At 39.4% G+C, this 17,942-nt stretch overlaps 2 protein-coding genes across 3 annotated transcripts in view; one reads left to right on the forward strand and one right to left on the reverse strand.

Annotated features, from left to right (window-relative positions):
- TRIM36 (tripartite motif containing 36) overlaps positions 1 to 12,350 on the reverse strand; it is a 50,375-nt gene extending 38,025 nt beyond the window's left edge. The window contains exons 1-3 of one of the 2 annotated variants that reach the window (XM_022590964.3): positions 11,192 to 12,350; positions 8,866 to 9,100; positions 1,255 to 1,580 (exon numbers count right to left, since the gene is read on the reverse strand). In XM_022590964.3, coding sequence (XP_022446672.1) covers positions 1,255 to 1,580; positions 8,866 to 9,100; positions 11,192 to 11,218 — 588 coding nt within the window. In that variant the 5' untranslated portion in view covers positions 11,219 to 12,350. The other variant, XM_089909179.1, reaches the window with a different exon arrangement.
- LOC149749615 (uncharacterized) lies at positions 10,901 to 16,237 on the forward strand. The gene is made up of 2 exons (XM_089909182.1): positions 10,901 to 11,756; positions 13,022 to 16,237. Exons 1-2 carry the CDS (start codon positions 11,217 to 11,219, stop codon positions 13,055 to 13,057), a joined length of 576 nt encoding a protein of 191 aa, XP_089765308.1. The 5' UTR covers positions 10,901 to 11,216; the 3' UTR covers positions 13,058 to 16,237.
- The last annotated feature ends 1,705 nt before the right edge of the window (positions 16,238 to 17,942 follow it).

The raw sequence follows: 17,942 nt of genomic DNA on the forward strand, positions 1-17,942 counted from the left end.
GTAAGACTTAAGTGAAATGCTTAAACAAGCTAGAAAGGTCCTCTGATCATAATGACTAGTAAATTCTTAATGATCATGATCAATATTTTTTAAGGTATCATAACAAATAACTTATGAGGACCCATAGCCTCATTATCCTCACAAGAAATCTGTTACTAAGAGAGTCTTGGAACACTTTATAAGCTTCCAGATGTTTGCTTTTACATATTGATTGCATACACACTGACCAAATTTAGAACTGTGTTCTCCTGATTTAAGTTTCTACCTTTTTGTTTACTCTGTAAACTATCATCATAGTTACGCTGAATTTTTACATAATGTAGCTGTTTTCATTTGGAAAAGAAGGAGGATTCTTTTAAACTAGTGTGTTAATGGAAATCAAAAAGCTGCCCATTATTCCAAAAGATTAGATTTTAAGCAACTACAACTGGTCTGATAACTTAGAGAAAATTTTTTTTAATTCCATTATAAAAAGTCCTAATACCAATGTGTAGCTCCAGGAGAAAAACTGGAAAAGATTTCAAATTTCTAAGCATGCCCAGGTTCCTACATTCTCAAAGCCATTACATTTAAAATAGAATATAAAGTCAGGCTTTCTGCAAGGAATGCAAGAACTCAAAGTTATAAGGCAAATATTCTATAGGATGAGACACCTTTTTAGAATTTGACTATAGTGAATTACACTATTCACTATTTTGTTTCATCTATAACTTCATTCATTCATAAAGTTTTTCTGTACGTTACTATAGAAATTACCCAGAATATTTAAGAAATGCAAATTCCACTTTAAATACTATATAACCATTATATCATAAGCTTCAAACTATTAGGCTGTAGTTACTCTTATTTATTCATAATACAGTTTTAGGTAACTAAAAATGTCAGAATGTTTCCCAATCACATCTTTTAGACAATTATGGATTTATCATATTAAAGCACAAAAGCTTTTTAACTTTAACCATTTCAATCTTAGACAGTATATCTGACATCACCTTTCCTCTCTTACTCAGTTATCATTACAAACATTCATATATTGCATTGTATCACACTGTATTGTAATAGAGTGAACCATAATATTGCCTTCTAAGCTTTGGGGATGTTTAGCAACATACTAAATAACTCCAACCACTAGGCCTTAATTTCTTGTTCCAGCTTTGAAAGTTATTTCCCTTCTTACCGTCAGGTTCTAGACTTGTTACAATTTATCTTATCATATTAAGTTTAATACTCTAACTTAATAGAAACTTCACTTACCTTGGGTCTAAAATTCGTAGTTGGGCCCACATACTCATGCTGCGCTTTTACAGTACCCCAAGGATGATAAATTTTGAAGCATTCATTGCAGTAGCTTGCACTGCAGTCCATGCAACTTTTTGTGGATTCTTGAGGTGGTGGTTTACAAAGGTCACACATAATGGCTGTGGCTGCCCTGGCTGCCTGACGATATCTTTCAACAATAGTTTCCAAAGTGAAATTTCGAAACAGACCGTTGATTCCCCGTTCTCCAAGATCCACATCATGCTCACAGCCAGGACACGGAAAAGTAGTTGTCCTAGGGGTCAATGAATTGCGCTTCCAGCCTGTGTAATTAGTTAAGTCCTTGTTTAGTTACATCAGTAGGAAAATGGATAGAATGAAAACTAAGGAGTCATGTTTTGGAAAGATACATAACTACAAATATATTGCAAAAACATAATACTCAGAGTGGCTCCATATAAATCAATTTATGTACTGAAAATGCTTTTTTTAAAATGGTTTTTCCTTGGCATACAAAAGATAAGCCCAAGTTATTAAACAGTGATCAAATCAAAAAGGAATGAAATTATTCTGTAATAAATCCCATATAAAAACCATATTAAATCAAACAGATATGTGGACAAAACATATAATACAATACTACACAGGGTCAAGATCTTTTGAAATTATACAATTAACATTTATAGTTAATTTCATATATCATTCCCAAAGGAATTTGGCTTGCATTTAAATGAACACAGCCTTGGCTCATTGATAGGAACTGAGTTTATACATAAAAGAGCAAGAGTCCTTAACCCAGCCAGGGTTCATGGATTGACTCCAGGAAGATTCAAATAGTTTGGTAAACTATTTGAAATTATATGCAAAATTTCACATGTATGTATCCATACATATTTTCTGGTTAAACAACCCATAGCTTTTATCAGATTCTCAAAAGAATATGTGACCACAAAACTGTTAAGAACCACCGCAAGAGAGGGTATCCCACTGTAGTATTGTTTTATCTAGAAAATTCAGTAGGCAAAATCATTAGTTAATTGAGTGCAATCTATAAAAGAGTAAAAAGCTCATTCATAGATCTAGAATCTAGTGACTTTAAGAGGAACCAACCATTTAATATCTTCTTATGACCTGAAAAAAAGAATCATTAAGATTATTTAATTCAGTAAGCCAGAAGATACACCAAAAAAATTACAGATAACTTTACAATATATAAATAACACAATGAATGACCTTAAACATCACACTCTTCTTCAGTATTATCCTGATTTTAACAAATCAAGAAACCAAGGCACGACAGCCCTTACCCACAGGTTCGCAAGAATCTGGGGTAGTCTGTTTAACACAGGTGTATGCCTATCATGTTCCCTCCTCTTCTGTATAAATTTGAGTATGTAGCCTTGGTTGCCCGCAAAATAACTTCCTAAATATAAACACAAAGTTTTTAACCTACAGCCTTCTTTCATACTACTATGTATCCAGTACCAAAAGTGAATGGCTAAACTTAGTATACGACATTTAGAAAAGGTCTTTAAACAGCTATATTAATATTGCCTTGGCAACATTACTATCATCACTGAAGACTGTCTTAAAAGATATCTGGCATATCACTACATAAATCACTACAGGTAAAATTTAGTGATCAGCCCACGATATTATTCATTTGAAGTGACTTTACACCATGCAAAATGGCATTAAGCCCCCAAAGCTTCTTATGCAACAAACATGCAGCTGCACTATTTTAAATTTTCAAAATATTTAAAGATATTTTTAACCTTCACATTTTAAAACATATCCAAAAAAGCATACAAAAAAATCTGCCCCATAAAAATTTGAAAATCCTACATAAAATATACTCTTGTAATAATTCTAAAAACATGCAATACAAGATATTTCACACCACAGCAGGCACATAATAAAATAAGCAGCAGAGCTACTTTTAAAACACATGCCAATGAAAATTTTGTTTAGTGAAAAAACAAGCCAAATAATTCTGGAAGTGATATATATAGTACAGTGGTCAAGTTTAAACAAATGGAAATTCATATTTAATTGCATGCTTCCACACATGAACTAGGTGATATAAATTAAAATGGATAACTAATCTCAACAATGTTTTTTAAAAAATGAATTATTGGTTTTATGAATAGAAGATTGTGATCAATTAAGTAATGGGGAAAAACAAAAGTAAATTATGCCAGTAAAATCACGCTTTAACACATACACTGGTGACACCCAGACTTTGGCCTCATGTTCAGAAATTTTAGAAAAAAAGTTTTATCCCTTTTCTGTAAACCTCTTTTGTTTTTATAATAATAAAAAAAACAAGGTGTAAAGCATCACACTGAACTTATATCAGACAAAATATTAAATCAATATATCTGCTAAAGAACTTTTATTTCATCTGTCTTAACTTCTACCATTGTGTTCATAAAAACAATCAATAGAATATATATTCAGGGCAATAAAGAAAACAGGACAGATCTAAGGATATTCTGGGAAGTGAGCCTGATGGAAAACAATCAAGATGGTAGAACTAAGAATAAAACATAACGGAATCAATATTTCTCTATAACTCTGCTAATATAGTAAACATTAGCCAAATGTGGCCATTTAAATTTAATTAAAATTTAATTTAAAATTCATTTCCTTAGTTGTAGTACCCACATTTAAAATTCTCAAGAGCCACATATGGCTAGTGGCTACCATCTTGTATGGTGCAGGGTCAAACATTTCTATAATTATAGAAAGGTCTATGGGACAGTACTACCCAGTAGCATGATATAATGGGGAAAAAAAGTAATGATGACTTAGAAAGGTAAAGAAGCAATATAGGCCAAGCAATGCAATTTTCTATGTCAAACTCCATTTGCGGGGTCAATAATATTTGCTAATTATCTGAACACTGCCACCTCACAGAATCAATTCTTTCCCCCATACCTTTAACTTCAACGACAGATTAAACTAGTTAAGCAGAAACCACGGCACAATTATAAAATGAAGACGCAATAAAAATTTCAAACTCGTTTATAGCAAATCCCCCCCAAAAAGTCAGCTTTCCATCATATGTTTTACCGTTTAAATGATCAAAGAGAATAATAAAGTATTTCAAAACAAAGAGAGTCAATTCATAACAGGTTCCAAACCTGTGCCAGCTGCATCTTCTCCCATATCCTGGCTGCAAACAACTTCTCCACTGTTAACACCTGGACACATTAAGTAGACTACTTCTCCTCATGCTGGACACTCACGTTGGGCTTCCTGGTGTTGTGCATTGGGCTGATGCCTTATGCTTCCACCTTAATGCTTCCACATTCTGACCATCTGATGCCTATGAGTTACATTTACCCTTTGAGTATTAGCATTTTCAAACTGCAAAAACTTTTTCTCGACTACCCTCTGAAGCAAAAGTAGGTAACAAGGTAATTTTTTAAGCAAACTGTTCCTATCTTTCCTCCTAATTATTAACTTTCAACACTTAAAATTCTCAGGGACTCACTAAAGCCTGTAAGAGAATGGATTACACGTGGCTTCTAGAAGTGGCTGTAAGATTTTAAAATCGAGGCATGTAGAAGCAGGTGAGGAAACCAGAAAAGGGATACATTTCAGGTGTTTATTTTCTCCACTAAAATTTAAGGTATCACCAGCATTCCTGAAAAAAAGTAGCCAATTTTACTTTAAAGGTCAACTGGAGTAAAAAAAAAAAAATTATTTTAATAAAATGGGTTGGCCCACCTTTCACACAAAAGCAATGTACGTTATTTACCCACAAGTGAGACCTGAGTGTTAAAACTCTGAACCCAAATACCTTAAAATAAAAACAAAAAATACACCATATGTACAAACAAGCAAAGATTATGGTATTAACTACAAAAATTATCAATACCTTTAAGCAAATTTTTAAATACAGAAGAAAGTACTGGCTTATTTAACCTCCCGAAAGGTAATATGGCTGTCAACGTAAGCTTTGTTCCACTAAGTAAATGTAAAGCATTTTTAAGGTAACATTAAAAAAAACACGGGGGTGTCATTTTCTTTAAAAATATCCCATAATGGATATGTGTGTGTGTGTGTCTGTGTGTGTGTGTGTGTGTGTATACGTGGCAAAATGCAAGCACTAATAATCAGAGCTCCATTTAAAAACATCAGAAATTGCTTGGAATTTTAGTCCTGTTGACCTTTAAGTCATGTCAGCCAAATTTGTTCACTTTCTACATGATTTTGAAGACTTGACCACTGATATTTATTTAAAAACAAACTTTATCTATATAAAGTTATTTAATTTAAATCTAACACTATACTGCCTGCGGCCACACAAGCAATAAAGCATTTTCTACCTCTCCACCCCAAAGATCTCCGTTGTGATGCTGTGAACAACGAACAGAAAGCTGGATTTAGAATTTAATTTCAAAGAGAACATTCACAACATGTTAACAAAAGATAAAGCAGTAACTGTGTCCTACACATAATACAATTACTGAATTAACAGTAAAAAAAAAAAATGTTTTTCCTGGTACGCATGGTATTTATATAAAGCCACCAATGTAAAACAGTCATCAAGCTTATCCTATCACAGTTCAGAATTAATCTCTGTTGGTGCATCACTTAAGAGACCTATACTTTATCCTATAGATTTGTATTTTTAAACAATCACACTTCTGAAAACTGTTGAATATATAAAGTAAAAATCAAGCATCTCTTTTCTGGTTTTTTTAAGTGATCTAAATCAACACAATAAATAAACATTACTACCAATGGTTGTATCTTAATGACAACAGGTAATACAGAATGGGAGAAAAGCTTGCATATATATGACCAAAAATGAACACTTATATAGCTCTTTTATTTTTACACAATTTAACATGCTAGTGTTATACACACAAATCTTACTCTCCTTTCAAGGCATCCTTTTATTTTAAAATCTGTCAAATGACCCATGCAATGCTATTTGAAAGGAATATGTGTGAAAGTGTAAGCCACATACGTCATTTTACATTTTCCAGTAGCCACAAAAAAGTAAAAATAAACAAGTGAAATTAATTTTAGTGATACATATTTAACCCAATATATCCAAAAACTCTCATTTCAAAATGTAATATAAAATTACTAGAGGTATGCTATATTCATTTTTTCACTCTAAGAGGTACAAGTGCATATCTCAATTCAGACTAATGTGTTTCAAGCACTCAACAGCCATATGTGGCTAGTGTACTGGACAGATCTGGAATTTTTGCTGTGAATATACCCAGAGTACTACTACTCTTCCACAAGGCAGCCATCATATTCTGCAGTCATCCCTTCACCAAATATTCTTATTTCCTATAATTGATCTCCACAGAGAAGCTTTCCAACTTGCCCCCCGTGAGGACATAATACAGCTTAACAGGGTTCTTCCTAAAGAAGAGGGAGGAACATCTCGGTACATCTATTTTTGATCTCTTGTTCTGGAAAAATGCCATCATCGATAAATATAAGCCATCATGGCATGCTCTGTACAAATCTTATAGCAAACGTTTGTCATTCAACATCCACTCAACACATATTTATTAAACATCTACCAACTACTGTGCTAGGTAAGTTCCTGAAAACAGAAACAGTTAACTATTTTTCATCTATATTTCATTCATACTTTATATCGATCACATAAAAACCAAATCTTAAGATTCAAAGCCTATATAAAACACAGAATTTCATGAAATACACATGTGAGCTCAATCTAATGATCAGTAGAAATACTAGTATTTAACTACAATTTTATTTAATGGTCTGTGCTGAATATTAATATACAAAAAGTGAATCTTCTTGGTCAATCAAGCCAGGGTCCCTAATTATCCAATGAGGATCTAGCAACAGAATATGAATTTTTATCTGGTAGAATGATCTCAAGCTATCACTGTCTTTCCTCCCCTCCTCAGTATGCCAGTTTCCTAACAGGGACGAAAACATAAAAGTGATGACTTCACAAAGAGCATAACCCTCTCCAACCTCATACATCCTGCACTCCCATCGTTACCTAATGCTCCCTTTTTTGTATATACATATAATTTTTATGTGTGTAAAATATCCTCCAAGGAATTGGTGATTACCATTTTAAAAAAATTCATGTTTTTAAAATACCATAATACCACTCTTAGAACAAATCTCCTCTTATACACTCTCTGATGGAGCACATAGACACAAATATTGCCCAAGGAGACTCCATATCACAGCATGGACCAAAAAAGATGGCATTCTCTAAAATGCAAATGAGGAGAAAAAGATTCTTTTCTGATTTTACAAAAAGGGTTTTTTTTACAATATTAAAAAGTTACTCCTATACTAAAGAGGGAGAAATGGACAGAGTGGACAAAAGGATTAAACTGAAAACCTCAAAGCCCAAACTGGGCAGAGCTGAAGCCCTGAAGTCTGGTGCTCACGGCCGCTCGAGGACTCTCCTCCATAGGAAGGAAGTGCTGAACATGATGCTGTGGTATTTCTACCCAAACCTCTGCCTCCCCTTGACCCTTACTGCCGATTTTGGCCCTCAACTTCCCAGTGGCCCTGTTCCCAATGATTTTAAATTAATTTTGATCTACATTAATCCTGCAATAGATGTTCAAAAGAAAGAAACACCATCCCAATAGGAAAAAATTTAAACACCGGCTATATAATAATGGTATAGGACTTCCCTGGCGCCGCAGTAGTTAAGAATCCGCCTGCCAATGCAGGGGACACAGGTTCAAGCCCTGGTCTGGGAAGATCTCACATGCCACAGAAGCAACTAAGCCCATGCACCACAACTACTGAGCTTGCGCACCATAACTACTGAAGTCCGTGCGCCTAGAGCCCAAGCTCCACAATGAGAAGCCACCGCAATGAGAAGCTCATGCACTGCAATGAAGAGTAGCCCCCGCTCACCGCAACTAGAGAAAGCCCACACGCAGCAATGAAGACCCGACGCAGCCAAAAATAAATAGATTTATTTTAAAAAATAAATTTATTTTTAAAAATAAATAAATTTATTTTTAAAAATAAATAAATAATGGTATAGTACATGTGCTATACATCTAATTAGACCTACTTCTACACACTACTACAGAATTCCACTACTGTTTAGCTGATGTTCAAAATCCTTATTTTAAAATTTGGATTAAAAAATGGCTGAAGAATAAAATGGAATAAAATGATGCCAAATAACATTCCTCTAAAAAGTCTTCTAGAACTGGGCATTATGTAGTCTCATCCCTTAATTCTGCATATTTATTTACCTATTACCACACATAGATGGTTCCCTAGTGAGTACTTCAGTGGTCCATTATTTCATTCCTCATATAAAGGACTTCACAGGGTCAGAACACCCCCTAAAATACAGACACAGTTAATAATGGGTTCAATACAAAATTCGTGTTCAATATCCAATATCCATTTTAAATGCATACCAAAAGACAATAAAAGTTCATTTTGACGTTTTAAAAGTTCATTTTAAAAGAGAAAGGGATTCTTTTCTAACTATAGTTTTAATTTATTCACCTGGAATGATTAACCCCCAAAATAACGAAAATAATTTCCCTTCCACAATTATCACTGAACATATAACCAAACTCCACCACCCCAGGTTCTACCACATACCTGGTCTGCTAATTCTGTCAATTTTATCCATGCTAGGGGAGGGAAGCCGAAGTCGAGGACTGCTCTGATTGGAGTTGTCTGATCCCACGTCATTGAATGAATCATCAAGCATCAGTAAGAGTTCTTTTACACATTTATGACAGATACTATGTTGACAAGGGAGAATCAACGGGTGGGTAAACAGCTCCTTGCATGCCGGGCAAATGAGCTCTCTTTCGATATTCTTAATGGTAACCTTAAGTTGAGAAAAAGAAATCAGAATCAAAGGCTTTTAGTGTGTAAATACATTAACATGCTTATACCTCTTGTATAAGTACATGTGTTAACCTTTCAAAAAAGAATTAAACAGATTTTTTTAAAGTGTGAAGTTTCGTTTTGGCTATGAAAGTCTATACCATTAATTATGTCCCCCTCATCATCCATTGCCTAGAGGTGAAGGGGCATGAAATGGTTAAAGAAAAAAAAAAGAGAAAGCCTGAAGTATGAGAAAAATTAGCATAAAGTATTAGGGGACCATAATATTTCATCAACAATTATTAAGTTATTAAATCATTATTAATTAACTGATTTAGGACTTCATTGAAATCCTGAAAGTAGATTACTTCAATAAAAATTAAGTATATAGCACTAAGAATAGGATTATTCCTATTTAGCACATTAGCTCTGTAACTGGCAAGTAACAAGAGCTGGTAAAAACTGGGTTAGCCATTATGTTCATGGAACTCTACTTGAAATCTATTTACAAGCTGAATTATCTGCAACTTTCTACATTAAATGTGACCATTTTCCACATGCTGCAACTGTAATGTAGGTAAGAGTTTCTCAGGCTGCATATCAAAGCAGTTATCTTAAAAGCACTTTATGAATACTAAAAGGGTATAGGGGATTAGAAGGAACCATTAGAGATGCTCTCTCGATACTACAGGCTTGCAATATTTTCAGTGAGAAACATTTAGACTCATCACAACTAAAAACGTCTAATGACCTCATACCAGTTTTCCCATTCTTTGCCTGTGTAGTTTTTCCCCACGGATCCCAAACTTCAGGTGCTATGAATCTATATTTAGCATACCTGCAATTTTAATGATGGTAGAATTTTAAAGTACTCATAACCCTGTACAGTCATTTCAACTACTGGAAACACAGAGAAAATTAAAACTGAATTAATTCACTTGTTTTAGTTAAATAAAAATGCATGTGAGTATTCCCCTTAAAATGACACCAAGTGCTTTAATAATCCCTGACAATAGCACTTCAGCCAACTGGCTTTATCACTGTAAATGGGTCTTGTGATGCAGCGTTTCTTGATGCATCACACAATGTTTAAAAAAAGCCCACATCACATCATAGTTTTAGTAAATTTGGAGGATATCCACACCTCACAATTCACATCAAACAATACAGAATATTCACATCCTCTCTCATTTCGTAAAGAATTTGACATCTGATTCAAAAGGAAATTATTGTCCTGAATGTTCAGAACAGGCTCTCACGCCCCATTTTATGAGAGGTGTACTTCCCACTGAAAGATCTAAAATCATTTCCACTTTTCTTGTACACAGAGCAGTGCATAAGCTTGCTAATCACGATGGATATAAAGCAATTCTTACGCAAAAGAAAAATTTAGTGCTCATTTTACACTCACTGAGAGGAAACAACCTGATTAAGAGAAATGTGATGTGCTGGCTCCCCCAATTAAGCTATTTCAAAATAAATGAGGTTCGACGGGAAACTAGCAAGTTGGAAAGAATTGCATATCCGACCCCTTGAAACAAAAACACTTGTACCCCGACAGCTGCTGCAGTAAGCCCGCCTCCCGCGAGCAGGCAAAGGCGGGGAGGAGCCACTGCTCGCGGCGACTGCGGGCCAGGCCCGCGAGGGTCCGAGGGGGACTCGAGAGCCGGCGCCACCGCGCTCCCAGACAAAGGAAGGCGGGACACGCGCGGGACACGCGCCCCGGGCCGCGACGGGCACCCGACTCCCTAAAGCGAATTAATTCTACAATCTGAATACCATTAAATAGCCCCGCCCAAACTCCCCGAGGTTCTCAGGTGAGCCATCACCGCACAGGAGTGGCACACTCTTCCGGGCCCCGGTGACCCCGAGTCCGACCGTCCCACTGAGGGGCAGAAAGGGGGCGCCCCGGGTTGCGAAACCCTGCCCGGGGCGGGAAAGGCGAAGAGGAAGCGGGGCCACCACACGCCCGCCCTCACTCCTCCGGGGTGACAGGGTCCCTCACGGCTCAGGGCAGAGGGGAAAGAGAGACCCAGGGGACCCGGCGCGCCGCCACCGAGGCGTTAGGCGGCCGTCCCTCTCCCCCACTCACCAGCGAGTTTGAACCATCCCCCTCCATGGTAGCCTTTTGCCAGGTGTCATCAAAGGCAGGATCCAAACAGGCAGACGGGCGGCCCCTGGCTGTGTCTGGTGAGCGGGTCCCTGTGGCGGCCTTGGAGCCTCGGTTCGGAGCCAGAGGGCGAGCTGGTCAGCCGGACCCGACCAGCGGACCGACGCGGCGAGGAAGAAGCCAGGGCGGGCGAAAGCAAAGACGCGGAGAGACAAGCTTTGCTCTCTACGGTAGCTCCGTGAATCCCGCCCCGCAGCCGGCTGCAGCGGCGGATCCTGCGGCCTGCGGCTGGGCGGGCAGCCACGCGGAGACCTGGGCCAGGGGTCCGTGGAGGGCGGGGCCAGGGCGGGGCGGCGCCGTCGCCCGGGCAACAGCGCCCACCGCACAAAGGAGGAGGGGCCGCGGGCGGGGGGTTGGAAGGCCCAGCGGCGGAGCAGTGGGCGGGGGTGTGGCAGTCGGCGGGGTTCCAGCTCGCTCAGCCACCGCAGCTGCCCCTTCCCCGCCCCTCCTCACTGCCGCCCGGGCCGCCACCTTCGCCCCCTGCCGGGTAGGAAGCCTCGGAGGGTCGGAAGTGAGGGCGGGGAAGGGGCGGTGGAGGCCGAGGGCCGAGCCGGGGCGGGGCCGCGGTGGAGCGGGCCGCGGTGGAGCGGTCCGGCGGTGCTGCCCCGGACTACTGCCCTGGCCACTGCTCCGCGCCGACCCTCTGCTCTTCATTTGTCTTTCCGTGCGCTTTGCTAAAGCGCGGACTAAGCATTCAGAGACAAGCTCCATTTCCTGACTCTAGCCAGGGCGGCAGGGAGAGGGCTGGCCCAGGCCGCCTTCCCGTGCCGTCGCACCCGGCACACAGAGTCGCGCGCGGGGGAGGCGACCAGGGCGAGACCCGGCTCACCCCGCCCCAACCAGGGCCGGGGGTTTCCCCTAGAGGGTCCCTGTCCCCGCCCCGCTCTCCTCCTTCTCTTCCGGCCCGATTCGTAGCGTGGACTTCACATTCCCTGACTGGTCACCAACCACTCGTTTTCTGCTTCTGCTTTTACACACCAGGGCGCCGCGCTGCCACGCACGGCACGTTCTTGCCAAGTGGCGCGGGGACAAGCCGCAGCGTAGGGGTCCCTCTCCCGGGTACTGGCCGGGAATTAGAGGCGGCAGCTCCCTGCCCCGCCTAGTGTGTGCGTGCCGCCGCGCGCGCCGCCGCCGCCGCCGCCGCCGCCGCCGCCGCCGCCGCCGCCGCCGCCGCCGCCGCCGCCGCCGCCGCCGCGCGCTTCCCACCCCCGGGCACGGAGGGTGTGGGGAAATCGGGACAGCTGGTTGGTCTTTAACGGCTCCGGCACCCACGCACCCAGGCGGTGGGCGCCCGCCCTGTGTTCAGGCACCGTTTTTCCAGGTCGGAGACTAGCCGCATAAAGTTCACCTGCTGCGGTTCAAGCGCGTTTCTTCCAGTTTTCAAGGCAAACCGAAAACACATTAACGTGGGGTTGTTGGAAACCGTATTGTTAGATCACGCCACCGCCCTCCCAGCTGGCTAAATAATTCCATCTCATGTATAGACTGAGAAAACAGGAGCTCTAAGCAGCTGGACGAAGGGACCACAGAGCTGTAGCGCGGCATCCCGTTTAGGTTTTGACACGCTTCCCACTTTTATTTCCCATTTGGGACAAGTCTCTGTCTGTGGCATGTTCCGCCGTCTTCCCACAGCACTGTCAGCAGTAATAGCCTCTTCTCCAGCCGACAATTAAATAACGCTGTGGCAGTGCAGAATTAAGAACAGCAAGGGACCGTAGCAATTGTCTTTAATGGAATACCCTCAATTTACAGATGAGGTGCAGAGAGGATGAACACCTTGCCAAGTAATGACTGGACTATTCTGATCCAGATTAATGCCCGCTGCGTGGCCGAACATGCTGAAGTTGAGGCTGCTTCCTCCCCACAGGTTCTGAAGCATCCTAATCAGAAGGGAACTGAGGAAGATACCAAAATGCGTGTGTAATTTAGTTACCTATATGATGTCCTACACCATGTTCCCATATAGATTTTAAAAGTCTCGACCATTAAAAAGCATTATAAGTCGGTTTCTGTCTTTAATTCTGGTCTTTGGGCTCAACAATACCCCTTTGGCTGTAATCTCACATCAGCACACTTGAATAGTGCTTTGGTCCAAAACTGACGAAAGTACAGAGTAAAAGAGATTAGAAGGTTTCATTAACATGAACTAAAGAAAAAACTGTATAGACAATACTTGGCTGAAAATAAATTTGAAAGCCCTTCCATTATGCAAATCAAATGACAATGAGTTATTTTCCACCTGATTCTCAAAGTTCAAAAAATATGTTAATACACTTGGTAAGAATGTGGGAAACTAGACACTTTCAAACTTTTTTGTAACAGTGTAGATTGGTCCAGCTTATTTGAAGGGAAATTTTGTAAAACCTATCAAAAAATTTCAGTGTTTCTCCTTTTAAGCAATTCCACTTCTAATAACTTTCCCACTGAAAGACTTGCATTGTGCACAAAAACATGTACAAAGATCTCAGGGGGACTTCATACAAATTAAATATCAACTATCCATAATGTACATCCATGCCATGAAAAGGAATTCTAAAATAGTGTAAAACAAATATAAAAACATATGGATTCTGTATGTTGCCACTTTGAAAAAAAAAAAAAAAGGTGAGACAGGCAGGCATATTGCTTACATAGGCAAATAAGTAAATAAAAGTAAGTTGAAATGGAGCACAAAAATTGGTAACAGTGTTGTGGAGAAGTAAGGAGATGGAGTCAGGTGCGGAAGACACTTTCCACCCACAATGTATTGTATTATTTGCACTTTATAATATGTGTATGTTTTACTCCTAGAAACTTTTTAATGTAAATTAATCCATAAACTTTTAAATCCATATTTATTTAAACTATTTAACCCATATACTTTTAAAAGCAAAACGGGGGAGGGGGAATATTGGTAAGAAGATAGCAAATATGAAAACCAGCAGTCTAAATGACCACTCTCCCATTTGCCTAGTCATTTCTCCCCCCTTGGCTGCCATGCTTTGGGGCATCTCATCACTTTCTCTCAACATCCATCCATCTCAGCCTCCCAGTTATCAAAGATACCAAGAGCCTTCCCAGTTCCTCAACTTAAAATCCTGTATGGTTTGGGTTTTTCGGTTTTTTTTTATAATTCTTCTCTTTCCTTTCCCCATACCTCTCTCTGACAGCCTTCAAATCCTCTTACAACAACTCAGAATGAATCTAGTGTAGTATGGAGGGCCTAGAATTACCATGCTTCTTCTCTGTAGACATTTGAAGGCGTTTATGTAGGACTGACATGAAAGATGTGTTTTGTTTTGTTTTTTAAATCATTATTCTCCCAGTTTGTACTGCATACACCATCCCTTGGTGCCTGCCCCTCCCCAGTTTGGAGTATCCTAGCACTTTCTTTTCCAGTAGTTTCTTTTAAAACATGGGTCAAAATTCAACACAAGGAAGCCTATTCCACATCTATCACCCCCTCCAGTCTACAGACCTTCAATACTCCTGCCTATATTATGATATCTTGTGCTTGGTGGCGTTGTGTAATTGCTCTTCTATCAAAAGGGTGTGAGCTGTCTCAAGTCTATCTGCTTCATGAAGTCCAAAAGGTCAATTTCTCCTCCTTCACCTGCCATCAACCACCACTCCCGAAACACACACACACATACACTATTCAGGTCTGGTAAAACAGACGTTCAATAAATGTTCATTACCTCACACTTAAAATATAAACCCGATACCCTTTAGTTTCTACACTATTCACTAAACTGACTTGCTCTCTTTCCACACTGACTCCTAATACCCCAACAAGAGCTTAAATTCCTGGCCAAGTCAGGTCCTAATGACCCTGGTGCATATTTGAGTCAGTGCTGTGAGGCTCTTAATCTGTTTGGTCAGAGGTCAAACAGCCAGGGTACCGTTCTGTTAGTATATCCTGAACAAGAACAAGCAACAAGGTCCCATGGCCAGCATACTTCTAAACCTTGCCCCCTGGTGGAAACAACCTGGGTTTTCAATTAAGAGAGCCCCTGGACTTAGGGGAAGTAAAGAAGGTGGCAATGAAGTCAATTAATGAAGTCAATCACAGGGTTTCACAGTGGACTGCCACATGCACTGTCTAAGCTGCTGGGTATCGGGAGGTTACAGGTGAAGGCACAACAAATGACATTTACCAATTATTGACCCAAGCATCTGACAAGCCAAGCTTACCTGTCATAAAGTGTTTCTGTGGGAACAGCCTCAGGGGAGAGGAGTCCAGCAAGCCAGGAAGTTCGGATTTCCCTTGCCGAGCCAATTCGAGCTCATCTTTCAAGGTGCAAATCTAGAGCCTCCATCCTCATTAGTCTAGTTCTCATTGATCAGCTCCCTTTACTCTGAGTTCCTCTAGCACTTAGAGTCTTACCGCTCAGTTTAACACGATTAGGACGCTCTCATTTCGTACACTCATGTTTGATGTTTTGTAAGCCTTATCTTCCCATCCATTTCAAGCTTTTGTTTGTTTAAGAGAAAATCCAGGAGGCATTTATCTGCTAACTGGTAGCACCAGACCAGCGATTTGAGAGTTGATGAGAGGTACAGTGCTGCTCTGGCAGACACTTCCCCATTAAAGGCAGGAGTGTATTGGCTGCATAACTGGTGGGCAAAGGGGTCCCTTAGCCAACTTGGGGTGTGAACAATATCGATAATATTCAGAGGTTGTTAGCAGGTCCCCTTTGACCACATCTTATTATTCCTACACTTAGGGTTGCTAGGTTTAGCAAATAAAAACACAGGACATCCTGTTAAATTTGAATTTCAGATACATAATGAACTTTCTTAGTATATGTCCCAAATATTGAATGGGATACACTTACATTAAAAAATCTGTTGTTTAACTGAAATTCAAATTTAACTCTACATCCTGTATTTTATCTGGCATCTCTACCTCCCATTGTTGATGATCATAGTTTGCATATAAGGGGTCTCAAGACCCAACCCTGTTGTCAAAGTAGCTAGATGTAATAGCTTTACTTACTAAAGGCCTACTATGTGCCAATAACAGTATTAGGAACTTTGCACAGAATATTCATTTAATCCTTGCAATAACCCTGTGAAATAGGTATAATTCCCTTCAGAGGGGACATGGTAACAGTCACAAGTCCTCTCCACCTCTATTCGGAGATTAAGTAATACCCTCAAGGTCACATGGCTAGATACCAAGAGCCAAGATTCAAACCTGGGTGTCACTCTAGCATCCCTACTCAGGCCCACAGGAGTGTCTAACATGCAATTTCAATTTAATAGAAAATATGATTTAAACATTCTTTGACAAAGCAGTTTCAGAGACAGTTTTTTCCCCCTAAATTATCTTTCGAGTAATGTAGTAAAAACATCAGAGGAAAATTCTGATATTTATAAAATTAGCTATGTTCAAGTTATCCTGCTATCATCTAAATCTCTTCACCTTTCCTCCTCCCCACAGCACACACACTTTACCCAATCCCAAGATATAAAAAAATATTTTAAAGGATACTTTGCAGTGTGCACAACCTTAGCATTATCACCCAGTTTAGATTCAGTTGTGTGAGCAACTATCTATTGAGCCTTCTGAAACAGATCATTTGGTGGTATGTTTGTTTTGGTCTCAGGAGATGTTTAAGACTTTACATTAGTCGAGATGTGAGGATTTTCTAAACGTAATTCTTTCAGAGTATAAGCATCTTCTTGAAAACAAATTTTGTGTTTATAAAAGTTCTTGAATCTTTTGTGCCTCAAAGATATTCAAAGTTAAAAGTAATAATTCACCAAGTAATGGAATCATCACCTGTTTCTCGATTAAAATTAAATGTAAGCTTTCCAAAGCCTCTTTATTTTGCTCAAACTATTGTATTCCTTGGATGTACCTGAACAGTAATTATTGAACTGTGGGAAACAAGAAGTGCTTTCTGGCTGTGAATACATAAATATAAGTATGTTTAAATGCTAAATAAAGAAGCATACTGAATTTAAATTCTTCTATGTTCCTTGTCATCAAATCTTCATTATATGATTCTAGAAAAGTGTGTGATAGTGTGAAGAAAAGAAGTGTATGAAGATGATAAAAAATTAATAAGGTAAATCTTTCTAGAGACCAAAACAGTTTGAAAATACTGCTTTGTGTAATCCTAGATATTGACCACAGAGTTGGAAAGCTCTCTTTTAGCCCAAAGAGATGAGTTACAAAAGAAAAAACAAAACAAAACAAAAAAACAAAACCTCAGAAAGCAGCTTCCAGAAATGGTACAAATTTCTGTATTTCTGTGATAGTGACATATAAGCAAGTCTATTTACATTGATTTTTAAACCTCTTGAGAATTATCATAGGTATTAACCATACCCATAGGGTATTGTTTGATGAACAGAAAGACTACAATGGTAGAGATCACTGTGTACTTTAAATATTAAAGTACTCATCACAATAGAGTAAAACTAGATGATCAACTTTGTCATGTGGGTTTTATGTTACTCTAAGATGAAAGGCTCACCTCCCACATTCAAGAACACAACAGTAAGCTAATTTAATTTGAAATAGACACACAGCAAACTGCTGCCCCTGGGAGATGCAGTGGATTGGAGGTGGGAGTGAAGTTCCACCTTTTACTCGTAAAATTTTCTGTAAAGTTTGAATATTTTGCAATGAGCATGTATTAAACGTTGTAAAATTTTAAAGCCATCAGAGACAAGTGAAAGA

This window comes from Delphinapterus leucas, chromosome 3 (assembly GCF_059928025.1).
Source record: "Delphinapterus leucas isolate spDelLeu-1000000601 "Yukka" chromosome 3, BTC_Dleu_Yukka2, whole genome shotgun sequence".
NCBI lineage: Eukaryota > Metazoa > Chordata > Mammalia > Artiodactyla > Monodontidae > Delphinapterus > Delphinapterus leucas.

What these genes read in the sequence shown, in the direction of transcription:
- LOC149749615 (XM_089909182.1), top strand. Translation starts at nt 11,217, where the DNA reads ATGGTAGCCTTTTGCCAGGTGTCATCAAAGGCAGGATCCAAACAGGCA. An exon ending in CCACCTTCGCCCCCTGCCGG is followed by an intron (nt 11,757 to 13,021) that starts GTAGGAAGCCTC and finishes CTCAATTTACAG; the next exon opens with ATGAGGTGCAGAGAGGATGA.